The sequence below is a fragment of the Haliotis cracherodii genome, unplaced genomic scaffold, assembly GCF_022045235.1.
Source record: "Haliotis cracherodii isolate W230 unplaced genomic scaffold, xgHalCrac1.p SCAF_13, whole genome shotgun sequence".
NCBI classification, from domain to species: domain Eukaryota; kingdom Metazoa; phylum Mollusca; class Gastropoda; order Lepetellida; family Haliotidae; genus Haliotis; species Haliotis cracherodii.
Window position 1 is genome coordinate 10,317,358 of NW_027266268.1, and position 20,483 is coordinate 10,337,840.

Here is a 20,483-nt window from a genome sequence, read left to right on the forward strand (position 1 = left end):
AGCTCTACGCTATTAATAAGATATGATGATATACAGTCAACCAAGTCATCAAACCTGACCACTCCATCTTTTTGGTCGTTTCTTACGACAACTAAAGGTTCAAGGGGCCTATATATTCTTACCCGGAATCCTCACAGATGGGCGACAAAAAGAGCAAGAGTGAGTGAGGATGCTATTACACCGCTTTTGGCAATATTCCAGTAACATCACGGCGAGGGACACCAGAAATGGGCTTCACAAATTGTACCCATGTGGGGAAACGAACCCGGGTTTTCGGCGTGAAGAGCGTACGCTTTAACCACTAGGTTACCCGACCGGCCCCAAAAGAGAAAGAGAAAGCAATGAATTTAACATTACACACACTATTGATGTTTCCTGTAGTTTATGCTCGGGGCCAAATGTGATGCGCAAGCAGTCAAAACTTCCTGGTATTTCAGCCTTAACTTCCTGCCTCAACAATAGCAAATTGCTTGGCGTGTGTGAAGGAACGGATGAGTTCGCTCAAATGACGATCAATGTGCATAATTGCACAGGTCGGCCTAATTCACTAAATATAGATACACGATTTTACGCTGCAATAAGTGGAATTTCCGACGAACTTACAACTTAAAACTCGGGAAATTTGTAAATTGAAAACTAGAGATCTACTTAGGCTGAAACTATAGAAATGTTGTTACCAGCTAAATTGTCTCTGTAGACACGACCCTATTTACGGCGACAGTACATTGTGTTAATCTAGCAGCTAGATTACGTCAAAGCCATTAATGTTTCAGCTATATGACCGCGGCAGGCGAAGTGTGTCGCCGGTCGGGTGCATACACACCAGTGGCGTACAATGTGGGAGCATGGGACGTCACTGTCGGGACCCGATCACACATCATCTCAGCCAGGTCAGTATGGACAGTTGGTTAATGGTATCTTGTGGTCGTCTGGTATTCTTACTGACCACATTCTTTATGTTTCCTTACTGGGGTGAGTGTGTATAGGGTTTAATGCCGTTTTAACAGTACTTAAGCAGCTCTCACACTTTCCGAGCTGGTTGCCGAGCTCTCTCGAGCCTAACTCGGGTAGGACTCGGGAAGAGACAACATATATACGAGTACTCTACGAGTGTGTTACGAGCCCCATAGGAGTCCAATACCTATATAGGAGTCTAATAGGAGTATATTAAGAGTTGCATACGAGCACAACGATCTCGATGCGAGCTGTTCGAGTTTGGTACGACTTTGATTCGAGGTGGCACACTCGTATAGCTCGTATTAGACTTGGTACACTCGGCAATAAATTTTGCAGACGATCCTCATGCGAGTTCTGTACGAGCATCACGAAGTCGCCACGAGGAGTTCTACGAGTAGGAAGAATGTGTTACGATTTTGTTACGAGTTGGCTGGCGGCCCGACTGTTTTGAGCAGTTCCAAAACTCTCGTAGATCAGTATACGAGGTATCCCGAGTTACCCCGAGTTTAGTACGACCTCGCTACGAGTTCCATGCGAGTACCCCCGAGTCAGCTCGGGTCCATACTCGGGACGCAACTCGGCAAAGTGTGAGAGCCCCTTTATAAGTAACATAACAGTGTGTCAGCTTTATTTAGGAGGAAAGCCTCAAGTGATATATGTCTCAGACGTTTACCGTTTTGGTGATACCCATAAGCACGGGTATGGTACTGATAAACAAGACTCAGAATCAGGGTGAGTCCCGGATTCGAACCCTCTAACAACTCACCCGCCCACCCGCACCTCTGCATAGCTCGTGTTTGTCACTAAAGGCGGTAACGTCCTGTTGTGAATGACGTTAATCCTGAAAGAATATTTATTTCCGTGTTATTTCAATTATCCATCACGTTGAAAAAAATGTTCATTCAGTCAATCCTCCTTTCGTTCAACCAACCATCCTATCAATTATTCAACAATTCAATCAATCATACAATCAACGGGTCATCCATAAAATTATCAAGACACTCTATCGTCATCCAAACACCCTACATTCCGTAAATCAATTAACCAATCATTCGGCCGGTCAATCTATCTAACATGCTTGTTTGTTGTTTAACGCTGCACTCAGCAATATTCCAGCTATATGACTGGACCAGACAACTCAGTGTTCGATATTATGAGCATCGATCTACGCAATTGGGTGGGATACGATGACATGCATCAGCCAAGTCACGGTACCTGCATGACCACCTGATTCCGACCTATCATTAATTCCTTCCACTATCACGGGGGACCCACCAGTATTTACGACGCAGCAGTTCGTCATGCAGTGTTACGTCCCTTAGCAGTGACAGGATCCGTTGTCTTGATATCGAATCCTGATTGTCTGATTATATATACCTTGGTCTGTCTGCATCATACCGTCCGAAATTTAGCTCATATGAATGAAATACTTTAAAATGGCGTAACAATCAAACCAAACTCAATGCATGAACATTCGTTCAGTTGCAAACACGACAGCAGGGCTATTCTTATGACACGTATATGTGACATTGTTTACAGTCTTGGTTGCATGGAGTTTGCAGATGAACACATGCTTGTGATGACACAGAAATGAACGCAGGCTCCTTGAAGTCTCGGGGCCGAACGTGAGAAATACCGAGATCAAATGCTTTCCGTCCGTCACTTTTCCTTCTGCGAAGCGACGCAGATCAGCAGGGAGTCATGTGTGCTTTGTCATGTTCGTCAAACTATTTTTCGACTTCACAGCGCAATCAACACATTCTTCTGTGTCAAATGACATCCGACGGATCGTACTTCAGACCACAATAGCCCATAAAACATTTGAATCTTTTGAATCGTTAAAGAAGGCAGACCCTGGTAGTCGAGAACTGTATCATATATTCAAAGGGATGCGTCAAGGTGTCTGACTGCCTCGTTGATACACATTAAATGCGGGACTTTGAGGTATGTCTTTGTTAATTTCCTGGATTTAATACGGCAGAAAAGTATTAATTTCGTAACAACAGATTTTGACAACTTACAATAAATGCATGCACCATATGCACAGAAAGAGATAGGGGGTGGGGTGGGGGTGGGGGGTGGAGAGGAGAGGGTGAGAGATAGGGGGGGTCGACGGTAATCACAAACATTCATCCAAGATTATCAATTGGAGTAAACCTCCGTCCTATACGCTCAAAGGCAAAAGTAAGTATCAACATTGTTTTATTGCATTTTAGTCCACGAGCCAGACCCCAAAATTGTATAAAGCGGTGCCACTTGGCGTGGCAACATTTATTTTGTAAACATATTTTTCGAAAGCAATCCGGGGGATTAGATTTCGGGATAGGGGAAACAAGAAAGTTAAAAAAAAACTTTGAAGCTCAGCCAGAAGGGGGTCGGTTGGCAAGGCTCTCTTCCTTGGTTGAAACGCGTAACAGTGTCCCAAATGCGTAGATCGATGCTTATGGTGTCAATCACTGGATTGTCAGGTCCAGATTCGAATATTTACATACAGTCGTCATATGGCTAGCATATTGATGTGTGTGGTGTTAAGAAATATGTGTCAAACAGAGCAAAGAAATATTCCTGTCATCAGAATGAGTGTGGCTGTTATATAAGATTGGGCATCCTCGGTTATCCGGTGAATAAAATGATATCCATTCGTTTTGTAAGTAATGATATAATAGAAGAGAGATATGATCCACTAGATAACCGAGATCTATGGTGACATTCCTGTTTCTTATTTTTAGTGTTTTGAATCCGTCGATTTCCAGAAAAATGGCGCTGAGCAAAAAAATGACTAAACATATATTTGTTTACTACCCCACCGATCCTCTTTGTCTATAAACATACGAAAGGGTAAACTTATATAGAGAAGGAAGACAACACATACATAAAATATTCTGTTGAACAGAATACAAATACGGCATATATCCACATTTGGCATTCATTTGATAGTCACTATACAAAAATACAATTTCGAGATTATAATGAGGACAGATTCCAGTGGCATGTCAATGTCAAACAATTTCAGAGACAAATTTCAGTGGCAACAAATTTTATTCCAGCCGATTCACTGCTGCATGTGTAAGGAAAAAACCAAAGTAGCTGATTTGTTTTTGGTTGTTTTTGTTTATGACCAACCTTAAAGACATTTTTTGGGGGGAAAAAACACCTAAACCTAACCTAATAAATTACGTCGCCTAGTGATTAAGTTGCCTGACAGCGCCGAACATCCGGGTCCATAATTGTAAATATGTGAAGCCAGTTCTTAGAGCTTCCCGACGTGAATGTATATATATGGAATATAAAGCTGAAAGCGGCGAAAAACAACGTTCATTTGCATACCCACTTTACCTAATGACGTTGCGCTTTAATACAATTGTCTGAAAACAAAATGTACTGCCAACAATGTGTCTTCTCAAGATAAAAATAAAATAACAGAAACGTGGATGTGAGATCATCTTTTATCAAGTTTATCAAGAACTTTACGGTGCTGATGTCAAGTGATAGGTATTATCAGTTATATACACTATTAGAAAACTGGTTAAAAATGGCCACACGTCAAAACGACCAAAAATTAAACGGGCCACAAACCGTCTAATATTACAATGTTTTGTTTCTATGAATGTTTGATTGACTGCGTAAAGGGTATTCCTACAAGGTTATTTCAAGATGATATTGTCATGCTGTGACTTCCCTTAAAATCGAAGTAATAATAGCAATGACAAGATAGACACAATTTTTATGGATAACAACTTCTTTAATACAGTATTAAAGAAGTTGTTATCCATAAAAATTGTGTCTATCTTGTCATCCGTCAACTTCTAAGTAATGCCTATCAAACAATTTAATAATAGCAATAAGAGGAAGACCTCCCACTCGAGGCGCATCAGCTGACGTGAGTGCGAGATCAAGCTCCTCACATCGATAGCCCGGAGCTTTCTCTACTAACCGAGAGTGTAAACGAAGGTGTCACGCGCTGGGAAGGAGCTTGGTGCGAAATATTGTAAGGGAAGTAACTCGGGGGTGGCCATCAGATTTCACGGAAATCCCCGAAAGTAAGTGTCGGAAACCCAGACAAAATGGCTGACCGGAAGTAGGCTGGGTGATCGCTATCACACAAAATATTGAACCAAAACTTGATCAGTTTGATCAAAAGATGGCTAAAATGAATTTAAGACTTTTGACTTAGTTAAGGAATGGAAGCAGGCAGACAGGAAAATCAGGTGAGTGATCATTCAAAGAATGTGTATCATTTGGATTTATCGCAGGTACGTGCTTGTAAGTTCGTGACACTGCGTTTGACAGGTGATATTTTTATGTACTGGTATCGGTTGAATTTGGTGGACGCTGTCATATTATTCAGCATTTCAGTCACGAGGACATTGTTTGTTGTTTACAAACGCTCGCTTACCGTTTTGAAACAGGTATTTATATGGAGAATGTATATTTTGTTTCGGTTTGGTTTCGTTCATGAGAAGATTTTGTGATCATGGTGATGCTCTGAGTTCACAAATTTCGGTAACTGGAATAATCATGAAGATAAATGGTGAATGCTGACTACGATTAATGAAACTCAGAAATACTTAATCCAGCCCCTTTAAACTTTAATTATCTTTATATTTCTGAATAGTTGACCTTTTTTCAGTTTATAACCAGCTGGTTACCGAGTGGTTATTTTGTATTTACTAATCAGTTGCATTTTTTCGCTCGCTGCTGTACTGGATTATATCCCAGTTTATCAAGTTTATGTGATAAATGATGCACATATACTTGTCCATTTTCGTGAAGCAAAGTACCATTTATCCCCAAATAAGTGATCCATTGTTTATTCTTTGAACAACCATCCAGACTTAGCGGGTAATGGAGGTAAGGCGGTAATTGAAGACCAGGCACTTAATATTTCAACTACAGTGCTGCATACTGTCACAAAATAAATTGACATACAATACAGTTTTATGTTATTGACAAAGAATGTATTTCAAGATAGACAGCGAACATGAACATAGTAATAAAATTGCAACAAATACATTTTGAGTTTGTGTTAAGCAAAGAACTACAAAACTGATGTTATACATGTAAAGAACAATTAAATCTAACATACATGGTGGTTATTGTGTTGCATGCTATTTCATACCCAGTAGTTATTGGAGGCGGGTGCCTATTACAGGAAATAGAGTGTGCAGATTTTTGGTATTATGTGGAATGGCAACGTGATAATTACGTTATCTTGTGTCAAGGGTTATGGGCTTGCGGTATAACAATCAATTCATCATATTCATAAGAATAATAACATAAAAACTTTCTTTTAGCACAAAAAATATTGAGCATTCTCATGTCACATCAATTTCACAGTATGCATGTGCAACTATTAAGACCTGTCATGCCATAGGTTTGTGGTTCAGGTCAAAATGAAAAACATTGTGTTTAAAAATATTTTGTCTTTTATTTGGTTTCAAATTGCAGTGTTCAAAATTAAGGAGGTCATTGTAATAAACTAAACTAAACTAAAATATTTAGGGGTCCCAAGATTAAAATACCAGGATGCCCCTTATCTTCAAGTGTGACTGTCTCTGTAGTCCAGTGGATAGATCATCTGCCTGGAGATTGGAAGGTCTGTGGTTCAATCCTAGACTAACATATAGTCTCTGAAATGAACATATCATACAGAAAATAAAAATCTAATAAAAAGGGAGCCCAGTGATTCTCTTCATTTTCAGATACTGCAATCTAGACTTGCCAAACATTATAGACTTGCATGGGCTGTAGTTGATATAAATGTATCAGGGTCTGCAAGACAGACTAGTTCAATCCTAGACAGGGGCGGTGGGGTAGCCTAGTGGTTAAAGCGTTCGCTCATCACGCCGAAGACCCGGGTTCGATTCCCGACATGGGTACAATTAGTGAAAACCATTTCTGGTGTCCCCCGCTGTGATATTGCTGGAATATTGCTAAAAGCGGCTTAAAACCATACTCACTCACTCACTCACTCACTCACTCACTCACTCACTCAATCCTGGACATGTCAAAAGACACTAAAAGATTGTACTTTTTGTGGTTATCCAAGGACTCATTGGCTTAGTAGAGCATTTGCTATGTTAGTGCAAAATTCATGAATGTGATGCTTAACCTCACCCTACCACCCTTTCAAGAGTTTAATGAGACAGGCCTTGAGTGCAAGTTGCAACAAACCAGGTATTAGAGTCGAATCATTCTGAACAAACAATGGGTTGTAACTGTATATTTTTCAAAATGCCGAAATGGCCCATAAATTTGGTTATTATTAGATATGTTAGAACATGTATACAGGTATGGAATTTAGATTGAATCCAATCATTATTTTGTGTTTTTTTCAGTGGGCAACATGGTGAATCTGTAAACAGTAACCCGAAACATAAATGATATTTGTCAAATGATTGTAAAAGTACCATGTTTCTTAATTGATTTAGAAGGTGTCTTTCCCAAATGAAAATGGTCTTGTTGGGGACTTCAGTCAAATTTCTAGTGAATCACTCACAAGTAGGAATATAATATACGAATGGCAATAAAGTCATCAGTCTGTGCAGACAATTTTGGGTCTGCTAGTCTGTACATGGCCATTAGTGTCCTTTTCATTACTTTTCTCTGTTGCTATAAACTTCAATTACTAGTTTACTCGATGCCTCTGACAGAAAGTTACTTTACTAAGGCTAGAATAAGGCTTGAAATCCCCAAATGCAGTCACTGTAAGAGTAGTTATACTGATTGAGGATTTGTAATTTATGAATTGTGTTAAGATTAATCAATGACATCTCCTGCTTTTAGATGTGTTGAATATCAACAATATCAATAGAAAGTATTCAATATATCAAATGTACAGAGAGTCAGAGGGAGGGAGGGGGTGAAGAAATTGAAATCTACAAAATGTTGTTTAGAGTGTATGAAGAATTAGAGATGCTGTTTGATGAAAACAGATGGTATTATAAGCATGCATAACATATGCAGGAAGTACTTTCCATAATTCTCTGCTGATGTGTTCAAGTGTTGGCAATTAATTGGCGGAGAATATATAATGACAAGAGGAAGGGCCTACTACATGCAATAGGCGGTCACAAATAGGGATGAACCTGTGAAGATCCGGGTTAGAATAGGTCTTCAGCAGCCCATGGTTGTCGTAAGAGGCAACTATGCTTGTTGTAAGATCGGGATCGGGTGTCATGCTCGCTGACTTGGTTGATGCATGTCATCTTATCCCAATTGCGTAGATCGATGATCATTATGTCAATCACTGGATTGTCTGGTCCAGATTGATTATTTACAGACTGATGTCATATAGTTGGATTATTGCTGAGTGCAGCGTTAAGCATGTTAAGCAACAAACAAACAACACAAACAAGGATGAAAACAGAACTGTCACATTCATTAAATACAACAGTAAAAATCAACAGGACTTCTCATGTAATCATATTTTGAAGAACTCATTGTTTGTAGTTGTTAAAATTACTCAAATGGTTCCACCCAATGTGGATACTGGTTTGGTTAACATGGCAAAGGTCCCCAGTCACCATGTTTGTCGTAAGAGGAATGAGATGATCTTGTGGTCAGACTCGGTGGCCTGGTTGATTGTGTGTCCTCGTACCTCAACAGTGTGGATCATTGCTCTACTTTCACTGGTGTGCCTGGTGTAGTTAGTTTTTTTGTCCTGATACTAGGCGTAATGTGAAGATGTCATGACTGCAGCTTTAGTTAACCCTGTATATAGGTCTGTGGTTAACCATGTCCCGTTGTTTGACACTTTTAGCCTGTTGTCTTATAGTTTAAGCTTTGTAGTGAATACAGAAATTTGCATTTGGTGGAATAAAAATAAAATTTGTTTTTTATCATGTTAAGACTTTATATTTTATTTGTTTGTGCACCCTGGGACTCCCACTTCATGCCTTTGACCATGACGGCAGACACCCAAAATTATTATGGATATGGGGAGGTCGGTGATTCGCGACCTGGCTGCGTCAAGGCTCCAGTCTTTCATGTTGTCTATTGGGTATTTTATGCCAATGAGTAAACCGTGTTTAAAAATAATTCTGTCAAAGCTACATTAAGCGAGACATTTCTTTTGTGCATTATTCAATGCAGTGTTTGTTTTTTGTTTGGTTTCACTCAGCAGTATTCCAGCTATATGACAGTGGTCTGTCAATAGACAATCCAGTGATTGATATCATGAGCAATGATCTTCGCAATTGGGTTACAATCACATGCATCAACCATGCTAGCGGGTTGACCACCGATTCTGTTTGTCACCTCTTACGACAAGCATGGGTTGCTGAAGACCTATTCTACCCCCTAAAATCATGTACATATGATCATGATGATGTCTGCATTTGATCAGTAAATATTAAATAAAGATCTGAAAAGGCTACTTTGGGTAATCATGGGGTATGTTTTCTAATTGTTTTCATGCTTATTTGTATGCGAGCAATTCAAAATGAATTGGGTTATAATGATTTATTTTGCATATTATGCAATTTATCTGGAGCTGTACTGAATTTGACTAGTCTCGCACGTGCAGATAGTTTCGAACCCCGCCTGGTCTCTGTGAACATTGATTACATACATGAACATGCCCTGGGCTGCAGAAAGTCATTGACTGTCAGTGGGTGGAGTACCAGTTATAAATGGCATTCTTTCAGCTGAAGATGGCCAACATATCAATTAGAAATTGTTGTTGAACAAGGAAGTTGTGTAGGAAGTGGTCATTTGTTACAGCGTGCGATGTCACCAACAAGTGGCACCTCCCTCATTGGGTATGGATTGGAATGTAGGCAGGCTGACCCTGTGATTGCCTGGGATTTCAAACTAAGTGTCTGATGCAGGAAAGTTGGTTATGGGGATTGCCATTATATTGTGCAAAATTGAATCCAAAAAGAAAATGTTATTGTGTTAAATTTCGAGGTATTTTACCAATGCATTCAGTATGTTCAGTGCAGTCATATAGACCTAAGTAATAACTTGACCACAGTTGAGCAATTAATTATAAATCATGGTAGTGTTATATTCCACTTTGGGAATTTTTCTGATATTTGCTTCAAACTTGGGGCCCAAAGAACATCCAGATAAATTCTTGTGCCTTTTCGTATATTTTGTCATGTTTAACTGTTCCACAGTATTCTTGATACTGTGTTTTCCACAAATTGCCAGTCACCAGGATCACTCATTTAAGTGTTTACATATATGAACTTTTGTTTCTGTACACTTTACAAGTACCCATGTCTGTATTTATAAATGGGTCCCATGTGAGGATTCTAGTGTAGAATAGGTCCTTATACCTCATGCTAGTCTGTCTCCCAGACCCTAGAGAAAATCTAAAAGGAGTCCAACTCAAGTCTAAAATGATTTGGCAAGTCTAAATTGCCTCCTGATATTAAGGATTATTCTGGGTTCCATTTGGATATTATTATTTATATTTTTTAGATATATATTTTTAAATAAGATATATTGAACCAGACTCAATTATTTTCAGGTAATCATGATATTGCTTGAATATTGATGACTGGGACATAAAACAATATTCATGTGCCTTATATTGATTTAGGGATTGCCAAATTAAACTACATACCGGAAAACAAGAACAAGACTGCCTTAGGGTCGTGTGTTCACTGTCTTCAAGTATGTGGATTATTCCTCTCATCACTGTTGTCTGGTGCATAGTCGTTGTCATAGCCCTTCTGAAAAAAACAAGTCAAGATCTCTTGATTCAAATACACTACTCGTTTGTCCAACCATGAAACAGTTTCTTCATGAGGACCTTCTTCTTGATCCCCATGTTCATCGTTACTGCTGAAAAGCAGTGATGAACTTACCATTTGCAAACCAGACTATAGTGTTATTATCATGATTATAAGAAAGCTGTCCATGTACATTTTGCCGTCCATGAAGTTGAGATTATAGAAACCGTATTCGACGTAATAAGCGCCAAGGGCGCTCTCAAAATTAGAAATAGGGGGCTCTTATCAGAATATTATTTTGGTGGAAAAAACAGAGTTGAAAGATAAATTTCGTGGTTTATGCTGACAGACTGATATGTTTATATGTGACATATATTTTTTCCAGAATTTAATTGCCCATAATTAAGAATGGATATAACACACGAGTGCATATTATACGCGAATAAATAAGTCTTGTGTACACTGATCAATCGGAAGGGGTGCTAATTGGGATTGTTCACTAGCCAATAATATATTAGCAAATATTGACGTGAGCGCTTATTAGAGGGTGGCGCTTATTACGTCGAATATAGTAAGCGTTTGAAGTGAAAGAGGTCCTTGAGGTTTGGTATTTGAATCTAGAGACCCCATCAATCTAAAATATTCAACGTTAGGACTAGGACAAGGACACCTTGACTTTCATGCTTCATTTTGTACACTGTGGATATGGTAGTTGCAGTCTTGATACTGTGTGTGCCTGTATGCATCCCACTCAAGCTGTGACTAGTTATTATACCACAGGCCTCTGCCCTCCTCAGTATCATGAATAAACATTCACTAGTCTCAGACAAAAATATCAGCCCCATTTGGGATTTGGGGTTAGAATAGGTCCCCAGCAACCTATGCTGGTTGTAAGAGGCGACCAAATGGATCTCGTGGTCAAACTTGACTTGTTGAATGAGTGTCATTGTACCACAATGATGTGGATTGTTGCTCACAATGTCAATCACTAGATTGTCAGATCTAGACTCAATTATTTAGAGACAACAATCATATAGCTGGAAAATTGCTGAGTGCGTTCTTTACAGCAAAGAAACAAAACTATAGCAACATGCCCTGCTCTAGTTTCTAAGACTGAAGAGGATGAATTTGTGTTGCAGGATGATGTGACACGATTCTGGCGCGAGGAGAGGGAAGATGGAGCCGTGTACAGTGCCTACCTGAAGAAAGTCACATACCGCTCTCAAGCTCAGGTACACAACCTTGCACTTTGTAACTGAATATTCAAACACCTTAAAGGGTTAGAAATTTTGTTTTTGCGTCACAGGACACACAAAAATATGTTGATGTATGCCCTTTGGCATGTGAGTCAGCGATAGAAACTAACATTTTTAGTCCACTAGTCCTTATAATATATATAGCAATATTCTTAAAAATGGCAAATTTCTACTAGTCCTTATGATACCTTAACTATTGGGCACTTTGGCAAGGACTACAGGACTAGTGCCAATTTCTAACGCTGTGAGCCTGACAAGAAGAATGTAAGCTTTGATCCATCTTCAAAATTGATGAATGTCTTTTGACCATTAGCAGGTGTAAGCAGTTGTAGTTTAAAACGTTTGACCCTTTCCTTTTTATTGAGATTGAAAACTCTTCCCTTTTTTTTAATTCCTGGGATTATTTTGTGAATCATACTGTGCATGAAACACATGTTAAACACATTCGTATGGTCCTCAGATCTTCGCATAGCAGTAATGAGCACTAAGGTCTGATTTTAATGAAATTGGTGATTAGGTTGTCTGTCTGTTGTATGTGATTGAAACATGTACTACTAGACATATCAGATACTGTCCCACATTTCCCTCATCCTTATGGTAGAAATAGAAGTTAGAAATAGAAGATAAATATGACTTCATTGGCCATGGGATGATGTAGATGCTGTACCCTGTTTGAGGTCTACTTGCTTCACAAGTCCGGTGATGCAATGGTTCACAAATGTGGAAACTGTTTTTTCTTCCCTCAGACAATATCGATTCATGTACATTTGCTGTTTTCAACAATGAAAACACAAACAAAATAGAAAAATATGAAAAGGAAAGACCCTAAATGGCATGTTAAATGCTTTTCATTTCCATTTTATGTTTTTCCGTGACGATACATTTACGAGATCACAAAAACATGGTTACATTTTATTTTATCTCAACAACCTACTCGAGTCCATAAACCAGGAAATTAAAAATAATGTTCTTAATTTACAACTGGCGACCTAGCCTTACATGCATTAATCTTACAGTATCATGTTGTGTTATCACAAAATTCCTTGAACCGCATGACATATGGTTATATATCTCTGATAGGAAGCATAGCATGTCAAGCATCAACGGCACTCCCATTTTCAATTATCTTCTTGGGCATATGGAGTTTACTCATAAATTTAAAAAAACAACATGCAGATAATGTTTTGAGGTGCCCTTTTATGTTTTGTTAATGTTAGTTGAAAATTCAACAGAGGGTACATGTACTTGTATTTTTCTGATATTACCCAACTGAAACAGATGGGTGTTGATTCAAAGGTCACCTGTTAAGCCAGAGAAATGTAATTTCTTGTTTTGCATATTTTGAGATAATATTATCCACTTGAGATAATATTTTGATGAAAACTACTGACCAAGAGCTTGAAAAGATATAAAAATGTGGTTTTTTTTAATCAAGCAAAGCATGTCTTTAAAAAAAATCCCATGTATTAAAGATCAAATTCCATCTACCAAGTGCTTGCTCATAGTGTAACATGGTACAGGAAAGATAAAGGTAAAACTCAAGAAATATACAAATATATAGTTCTGTGGTGTAGTGAAATTTTACTGATTGTAGACATTTTTGAAGAGGTGTGTCTTTAGTCCAGATGCAAAAGCCAACAGAAGGTGAGATATGTTGGCAGTTTGTTCCAAAGTACAGCTGCAGAGTAAGAGAAAAAAACCTGATGTTGTTTCAGCTTGAAGATGAGCATGAGCGAGAGTTTTCCCACTTGATGTGGGAGACCCAGAAGATCCGGGTGATCAAGGCAGGTACTCTCGAGAAGCTGGTGGAGAGTTTGTCAACCGTCAGAGGGGAGCTGGACTCCACCTACGTCAACATCTTCCTCGCCACCTACCGCACCTTCGCAACACCACAACAGGTGCTCAAGCTGCTTATTGACAGGTGGGTACTGATGCAGGAGAACGATGACTGACAAGACCTGGCTGGCAGAGAGCCAGATTAAAATAGGCCCCCAACACTCTTTAAGATGACAAACTTAGATCAGGTGGTCGGATGCCGTGATAAGGCTAATTGTGTGTCATCATTCTCAGTAACCATGTGACCATCTCCATGACATAGTGGATGGAGTGTCAGCCTGGAGAGTGGAAGGTGGGTGGTTCCATCTCCAGCTACATCATACCCAAAATGGTTATAAGATGCTACTTGTGTTAGCCTGCTGGCGCTTGGCATTAATGGGATAGACAAGGACTGGTGTGCTTGGATATACTGTGTCTGAGAGGGACATCCATGTTAAACTGCTGCATGGTGTCTCAGTGGGCTAGCACTATGTAACGGGCATTAGTCTGGGATAGTACAAGCATTTACACATGTACATATGCATGCATGGGCATTAGTGTAATAATCTTGAAAGCAACGTCAAATCCCATTTTACCTCACCTGTGAATCTGATGATGGTCATGCTTTCACTCACTGGTTGGCCTTCAGTTGATTATTAAAGGCCGTCTTGAAATGGATGCAAGATTGCTGACAGTGGAGTTCAACAACACTCACTCACTAACACCAAGACACAAAGCTATGATCATGTTGATGTAGACGAGTGTTCATTGTATTAAGTTTAAAATGTATCCATGATTTTATTCAATGATTAAATTAAGAAGAGTAACCATCAATATCTATAATTTATCATGAAGAACACCCCCATGAAGATCCGGTTAGAATTGGTCTTCAGCAACCAATGCTTGTTGTAAGAGGTGACTAATGGGATTAGGTGGTCAGGCTTGCTGATTTGGTTGAGGCATGTCATCGAGTCCCAGTGCTCATGATGCTCAAGATGTCGATTACTAGATTGTCTGGTCTAAACATAATAATGTACAGACCACCATCAAATAGCTGAGTGGCTGAGTGAGGAATTAACAAACAAACATGAAGAACAAGTAATCCCTGTCTGTACATTTCTGGGTCCTTTTGTTCCCCAGGTACCAGATGTTGAAGTTGTGTTGTGAGGATGACAGGACAGAACTGAATGAACTACAGCTCAAGTGAGTAGGCTTCTGCAGCTTGTGCAGTGTGGTAGCCATATATAGTCACCCCTTAGATGGGTGTCTCGTCAAAGTCTGTTAGAAGGTATAGAGACTTGATTAACAGAGATAACCAATAGTTCTTCGATGTGAGCTTCTTGTTTACAGACTGCATGGATATAGCTGGAATGTTGCTGTCTGGCATGAAACAATATTATCTCATTCGCCCTCTATTGTGGGGGATTGAGTGAATGTTGTTTAGTGCCAGTCAGCAGCATTAAACAATATTATCTCATTCGCCCTCTATTGTGGGGGATTGAGTGAATGTTGTTTAGTGCCAGTCAGCAGCATTAAACAATATTATCTCATTCGCCCTCTATTGTGGGGGATTGAGTGAATGTTGTTTAGTGCCAGTCAGCAATATTCAAGCTATATCACAACACAGTTACCATGTTACACCCGAGAAGATCGGGGTTAGAACTGGTATGCACCATCCTGTGCATGTGATAAGAGACGACTAACTGGATTGGGTGGTCAGGTTTGCTGTCTTGATTGATGCTTGTCTACATACTCCAATTACATAGATCAATGCTCATGATGTCAATCACTGGATTAACTGGTCCAGACTCAATTATTTACGGACTGCTGTCATAGAGCTGGAACATTGCTGAGTGCGGCATTAAACAACAAACAACCAATCATCTACTTTTAATACCTAACTTAAAATATCCATCATGTCCATCATGTATTTTTTTTTAAAATTCACTGCAAGAATCCATTGTTAGTTTTGATGATGGCATTAGTTGGGATAAAAATTCTTAACTATGACAGCAGGTTTCTAATGAATATTAAAGTTGATTTCAAAAACACACATTGAAACAGTCTGTTATTTCGGCCACTTGTCACAATCTTGAGTCGGGTAAAATTTATGTTTGGTGTTCTATGCTCAGCTGAGGAAGTCCATGTGTTAAAGATCCTAAGGCTTGTTGACTCGTTTTTGGCACAGACGGTTGAATCTGTGTAATCATATTTCTAGTCTTGTTTTTTTGTTCACAGAACTATTAAATCTGTGATATCCGTGTGGCTGGACACCTATCCGGAAGATTTCCGGGAGCCTCCAAACTATCCCTGTCTCCATACGTTAGAGAAGTTTTCTCTCCACTTCCTGCCTGACAGTGACCTCGCAGGTCGGGCACGACATCGGATCGAGCGCCTCACAAAGGATCATTCAGGTGCTGATGGTCAGTGTCATTTTGGTTGTGGGAAGATGTGTTGGATAACTAGATACAAGCCATGTTTCCTTTGACACTGTCAACCACTTGCAGGGAGTGAGGGGTAACATAAAACACTCTTCCTCTGTTATGCTTGGGGTTGTAAGACATGAGGGTAGAGTGGCAAGTGAAAATATTTCATCTCTTGTGCTAGCTCTGGTCATTTTGAGGGTTTATTATCCTAAGCATTACTGAGGAGAGGTTTACTTAGCATCATACAATGAAAACATGGGAAAGTGTCAGAATGAATTAAGACTAGGTCCCACCCACTTGATTTGACCACTAATCCACTTAAGTTGAGAATTTGAACATCAGATGATATTTATATAATCTCAAGCTTAGTGATGGGTATTGACATGTCTTTTATATAGTAATATATTGTAATAATGATTCATTTATTGTGATACGTACCACAATACATTATATGCATTCTATCATCTGTAATTTGTTATGAATCTGAATAATAATGAACTGATGCTTCAGGCTTCCCCTGCATATTTTTTACCACTTCTTCCGAAATTTTGTTGAATGTTGCTATGGTCACAATGCATGGGTAATAGACAGATTATACACAGAAAGTTGGTCATGAATACTTTAGCTTTTACGCTCAGAGGAATCAAGCTGCTAAATTCTGAATTTCATAATTTCAACGAAGGTAAAAAATATGATTTGAAATTAGTTAGTTTGCTGGAATTGTAGTTGAATATGTCGATGGAGACTTTGCTTTGTATTTAGCATGTACACATTCATCTGACAATTCATGAATAAACATGCAGATGATTTTTTTAGCCTAATGATATTCTTTCCTTTTTTTCTGCAGCTAATGAAATAGAATTCCGATTTTCCATCTGTGAAGAAGTTGATCATATGATAGACAATGAGTATCACAAGCCATTAACATTCAACGACATCTCTAGTCATACCTTTGCTCAACAGCTGACACATCGAGACGCAGTAAGTATCCGTCTCTTTTTGTTCTAATATTTCTGTTCTAGTGCACAAAAGACCTGGGTCCACTTGCACAAAGCGATCTTAGCGCTAAGACTATTGTAAGCCTATATTAAAGTATGGGAGTTACGATCATCTTAGCGCTAAGATCACTTTGTGCAAGTGGGCCCTGGATTTTCCCTTGCATATTATGAAGAGTTGGCTTATAAGGATAGGTTGGTTATATTTTGTGACTTGGCTAATTGTTTGTGATCATACCCTGGTGGTTTGGAGGATTGATGCTCATGCTGTCAACCACTTGTTTACAAGGCTGTTGTGATATAGCTGAAATATTCAATTCTTGTCATAATACAGGGATTTATCTTGACCTGCACAGAGGCCGATATTCAGCTCTAAGTGTGCAGCAAATGTCAGTAAATGTTCCCAAATTGGAATGAAACATTTCCCAATTCGTGCTGTCATAGTTGTAACTGAAGTTGTGGCTTGGTAGAGGTGACTTGGATTTCACTGATAGCAGCACCAGAACAGAGGCAGATGCTTAAATGCTCAGTTTAGTACTATTGCATTGTACAAGTTGAAAGTAATGTTCAAATTCAAATAATTACTTCAGAAAAATTCCAATTTTGAACAAAGTAACAAAGTTTCCAAATTTGCCTCAGTGTCCAAACTGTCGGCCCACCTGCCCGTGGCTGGTAACTTTTCTGTCTGGCTGCATCAAATATTCCTCTGTCTTGCTGGCAGATAATTTTAAGAGTACCTACAAATTCAGATTTATTATAACTCCTTGTAGATTCTCTGGTAATTGTTTGCATTATTTCAACTGAATCATGACGCAATTTGTCTCTTATTTTGGGATTTCTTAATATCTATAATATCTGAATGTGGGCAGGTAACTTTGAAGATGGGCAGGCAACACTTATGGGTCTTTCTGGGTTTTAAAAATTATTTAAAACACTGATGTGCCTGCCCAGGGCACTTTGTTTGGAATTCTAGGTAAATTTATGTAATCGGTGGCATATGATATTAGGATGGGTACAATGTGTGACCTACTTGTTTGTGTTTCATCCATCATACTCAAGAGCATGGATTGTCATGATTGTTGCTCTTGTTATCAATCATTGGTTTGTCTGGCCCAGGTTGATATCATTTTTTTGTATAAGAGTCGGACTGCACTTAAAGAGGACATTCCTTCTGTCTGTCAAAATCATAAATGTGAACATGAAACAGTTTATAGCTTAACATAATTAGTTTATCTGATTGTAAATTTCAAGTATACCCAACAGATATTTCTTGGGAAATAGGTCCCAGATATCTCGTGCTTGTCATAAGCTCAAACTGAAAGAGGATCGGGCAGTCAAAATGTGTGCCACTATACCCTGATATTGTGAATCGTTGCTCATTCTATCAACCACTTGTTTGTCAGACTGCTGTGGTATAGTGGTAATGGCAAAAATCACCATTGACATGCTTAGTTCTGAAATTTGTTTTTAGATTTTGGTCATTAAGTCACTGAGTCATAAATTTTAGATTTTAACCAATGCCCAATTCTTTTTCCAGGAGCTGTTTCGGAAGGTGGTTCCGCACCACTGTCTGGGTGCGGTGTGGGCGCGACGGGGGAAGAAGGGGGGCAAGGAAGCAGCCAGTGTTCTCGCTACTATAGAACAGTTCAACCGTGTATCTCTTCGTGTGATAGCTACTATTCTCAAAACTCGGGATCATAAGACATCGCAAAGAGCCAAAATTGTACAGAAATGGATACACATTGCTCAAGTATGTTGTCATGGTTATCTTCTTTTTGTTTAAAAAAATGCTGTTATCCTAGTGTTAAAAATGTAACAGGTCCTTTGATTAAATTACTATAACCAACCCGTGAAGATCCGTGTTAGAATTGGTTGTCGGCAATCCATGTTTGTCGTAAGAGGCAACTAACGGGATTCGGTCCCAAGCAACTTATGCTGGTAGTAAGAAGCACAAATGGATTGGGTGATCAGACTCAGCGATCTGGTTGATTGCGTGACATCATACCCTGACAGCGTGGATTGTTGCTCACAATTTTATTTCACCTGATTTTCTGGTCCAGACTTGATTATTTACAGACCGCTATCATATAGCTGGAATATTGCTGAGTGTGACGTTAAACAACAAACAAACAAACAATCACCAGGACACCACAGGACCCAACTTAATGTCAAACACTGGTATGCGGTTTACTGTCTGCACCAAACATTCTTTTTTTGTAGTTTTTTATCTCAACTTATGGACAATTCACAGACTAGCTTATTACCTTTTAACAGAAATAAACCTTACTTAACCCACCGTCCTGGCCTGGACAATCATAGCTCTTTGCAAGAAGTGTCTAATTGGAATTGGGTGGTCAGGTTCAGTGACTTGATTGTATGTCATCATAGCCCATGGTGCGTTTCTCACGGTATCAATCACTGGTTTCTTTGGTGAGTGAGTGAGTATGGTTTTATGCCACTTTTAGCAATATTCCAGCAATATCACGGCGGGGGACACCAGAAATGGGCTTCACACAATGTACCCATGTCAGGAATTGAACCCGGGTCTTTGGTGTGACGAGTGAACGCTTTAACCACTAGGCTACCCGACCGCCCCGGTTTGTTTGGTACAGACATGGTTATATTCAGGCTGCTGTGATATTGCTGACTTGGCATTAAACAACACAAGCAAAGAAACAAACAAATAATACCTGTGAAAATGATGAGTAAGGTATCAGTGAAATATGAGACTATTTGGGAATACATGTTTAGTTAATGTCAGGGGCCAATGATAGGGCTCCCCAGACAGATCTGAAGCTCTGGCCTACATACCTTAACTGGATTTTGGTTTTCTCTCTTAAAGTAGAAATATCTTTAGATTTCATGAACTTTTGTACAGATCAAATGTTGTTTTGTCCTTAAACAGGAACTCAGAGAGCTAAAGAACTTTTCGTCTCTGAAAGCGATAATCTCGGGCCTACAGTCTCACCCAGTCTACCGGCTACGCAGGACATGGTCGTCTCTACCAAAGTAAGTCTACCGAACCGTGTAGGGATTTCAGGTTAGAACTGATCTCCAACAGCCCATGCTGGCTTGGGTGGCTGGACTCCATGACTTGGTTGATTGATTACTACGACAACATGGATCGTTGCTCACAATATCAATCACTGGATTGTCTGGTTCAGACTTGATTATTTACAAGCAGCCATCATATAGCTACAGCATTGCAGAGTGTGGCATTAAACAAAGTCCACAGAGACATTATCATTCAGGAGGAAGAAGCTGACCGAAAGTATTACCTATCTTGCATGATGTTAGACCCGTGAAGATCCGATGTAGAATAGATCTTCAGCAACCCATGCTTGCCGTAAA

At 39.3% G+C, this 20,483-nt stretch overlaps 1 protein-coding gene across 7 annotated transcripts in view; it reads left to right on the top strand.

Moving 5' to 3' along the window:
* The first annotated feature begins 5,017 nt into the window (after nucleotides 1-5,017).
* The window catches only part of LOC139459606 (ral guanine nucleotide dissociation stimulator-like 1), a 40,832-nt gene continuing 25,366 nt past the window's right edge, over nucleotides 5,018-20,483 (top strand). For 6 of the 7 annotated variants that reach the window (XM_071241168.1, XM_071241171.1, XM_071241170.1 and 3 more), the window contains exons 1-8: nucleotides 5,018-5,165; nucleotides 11,780-11,872; nucleotides 13,612-13,817; nucleotides 14,852-14,914; nucleotides 15,950-16,134; nucleotides 16,985-17,118; nucleotides 18,670-18,882; nucleotides 20,038-20,141. In XM_071241168.1, coding sequence (XP_071097269.1) covers nucleotides 5,139-5,165; nucleotides 11,780-11,872; nucleotides 13,612-13,817; nucleotides 14,852-14,914; nucleotides 15,950-16,134; nucleotides 16,985-17,118; nucleotides 18,670-18,882; nucleotides 20,038-20,141 — 1,025 coding nt within the window. In that variant the 5' untranslated portion in view covers nucleotides 5,018-5,138. The remainder of the gene's footprint in view (nucleotides 5,166-11,779; nucleotides 11,873-13,611; nucleotides 13,818-14,851; nucleotides 14,915-15,949; nucleotides 16,135-16,984; nucleotides 17,119-18,669; nucleotides 18,883-20,037; nucleotides 20,142-20,483) is intronic. The other variant, XM_071241169.1, reaches the window with a different exon arrangement.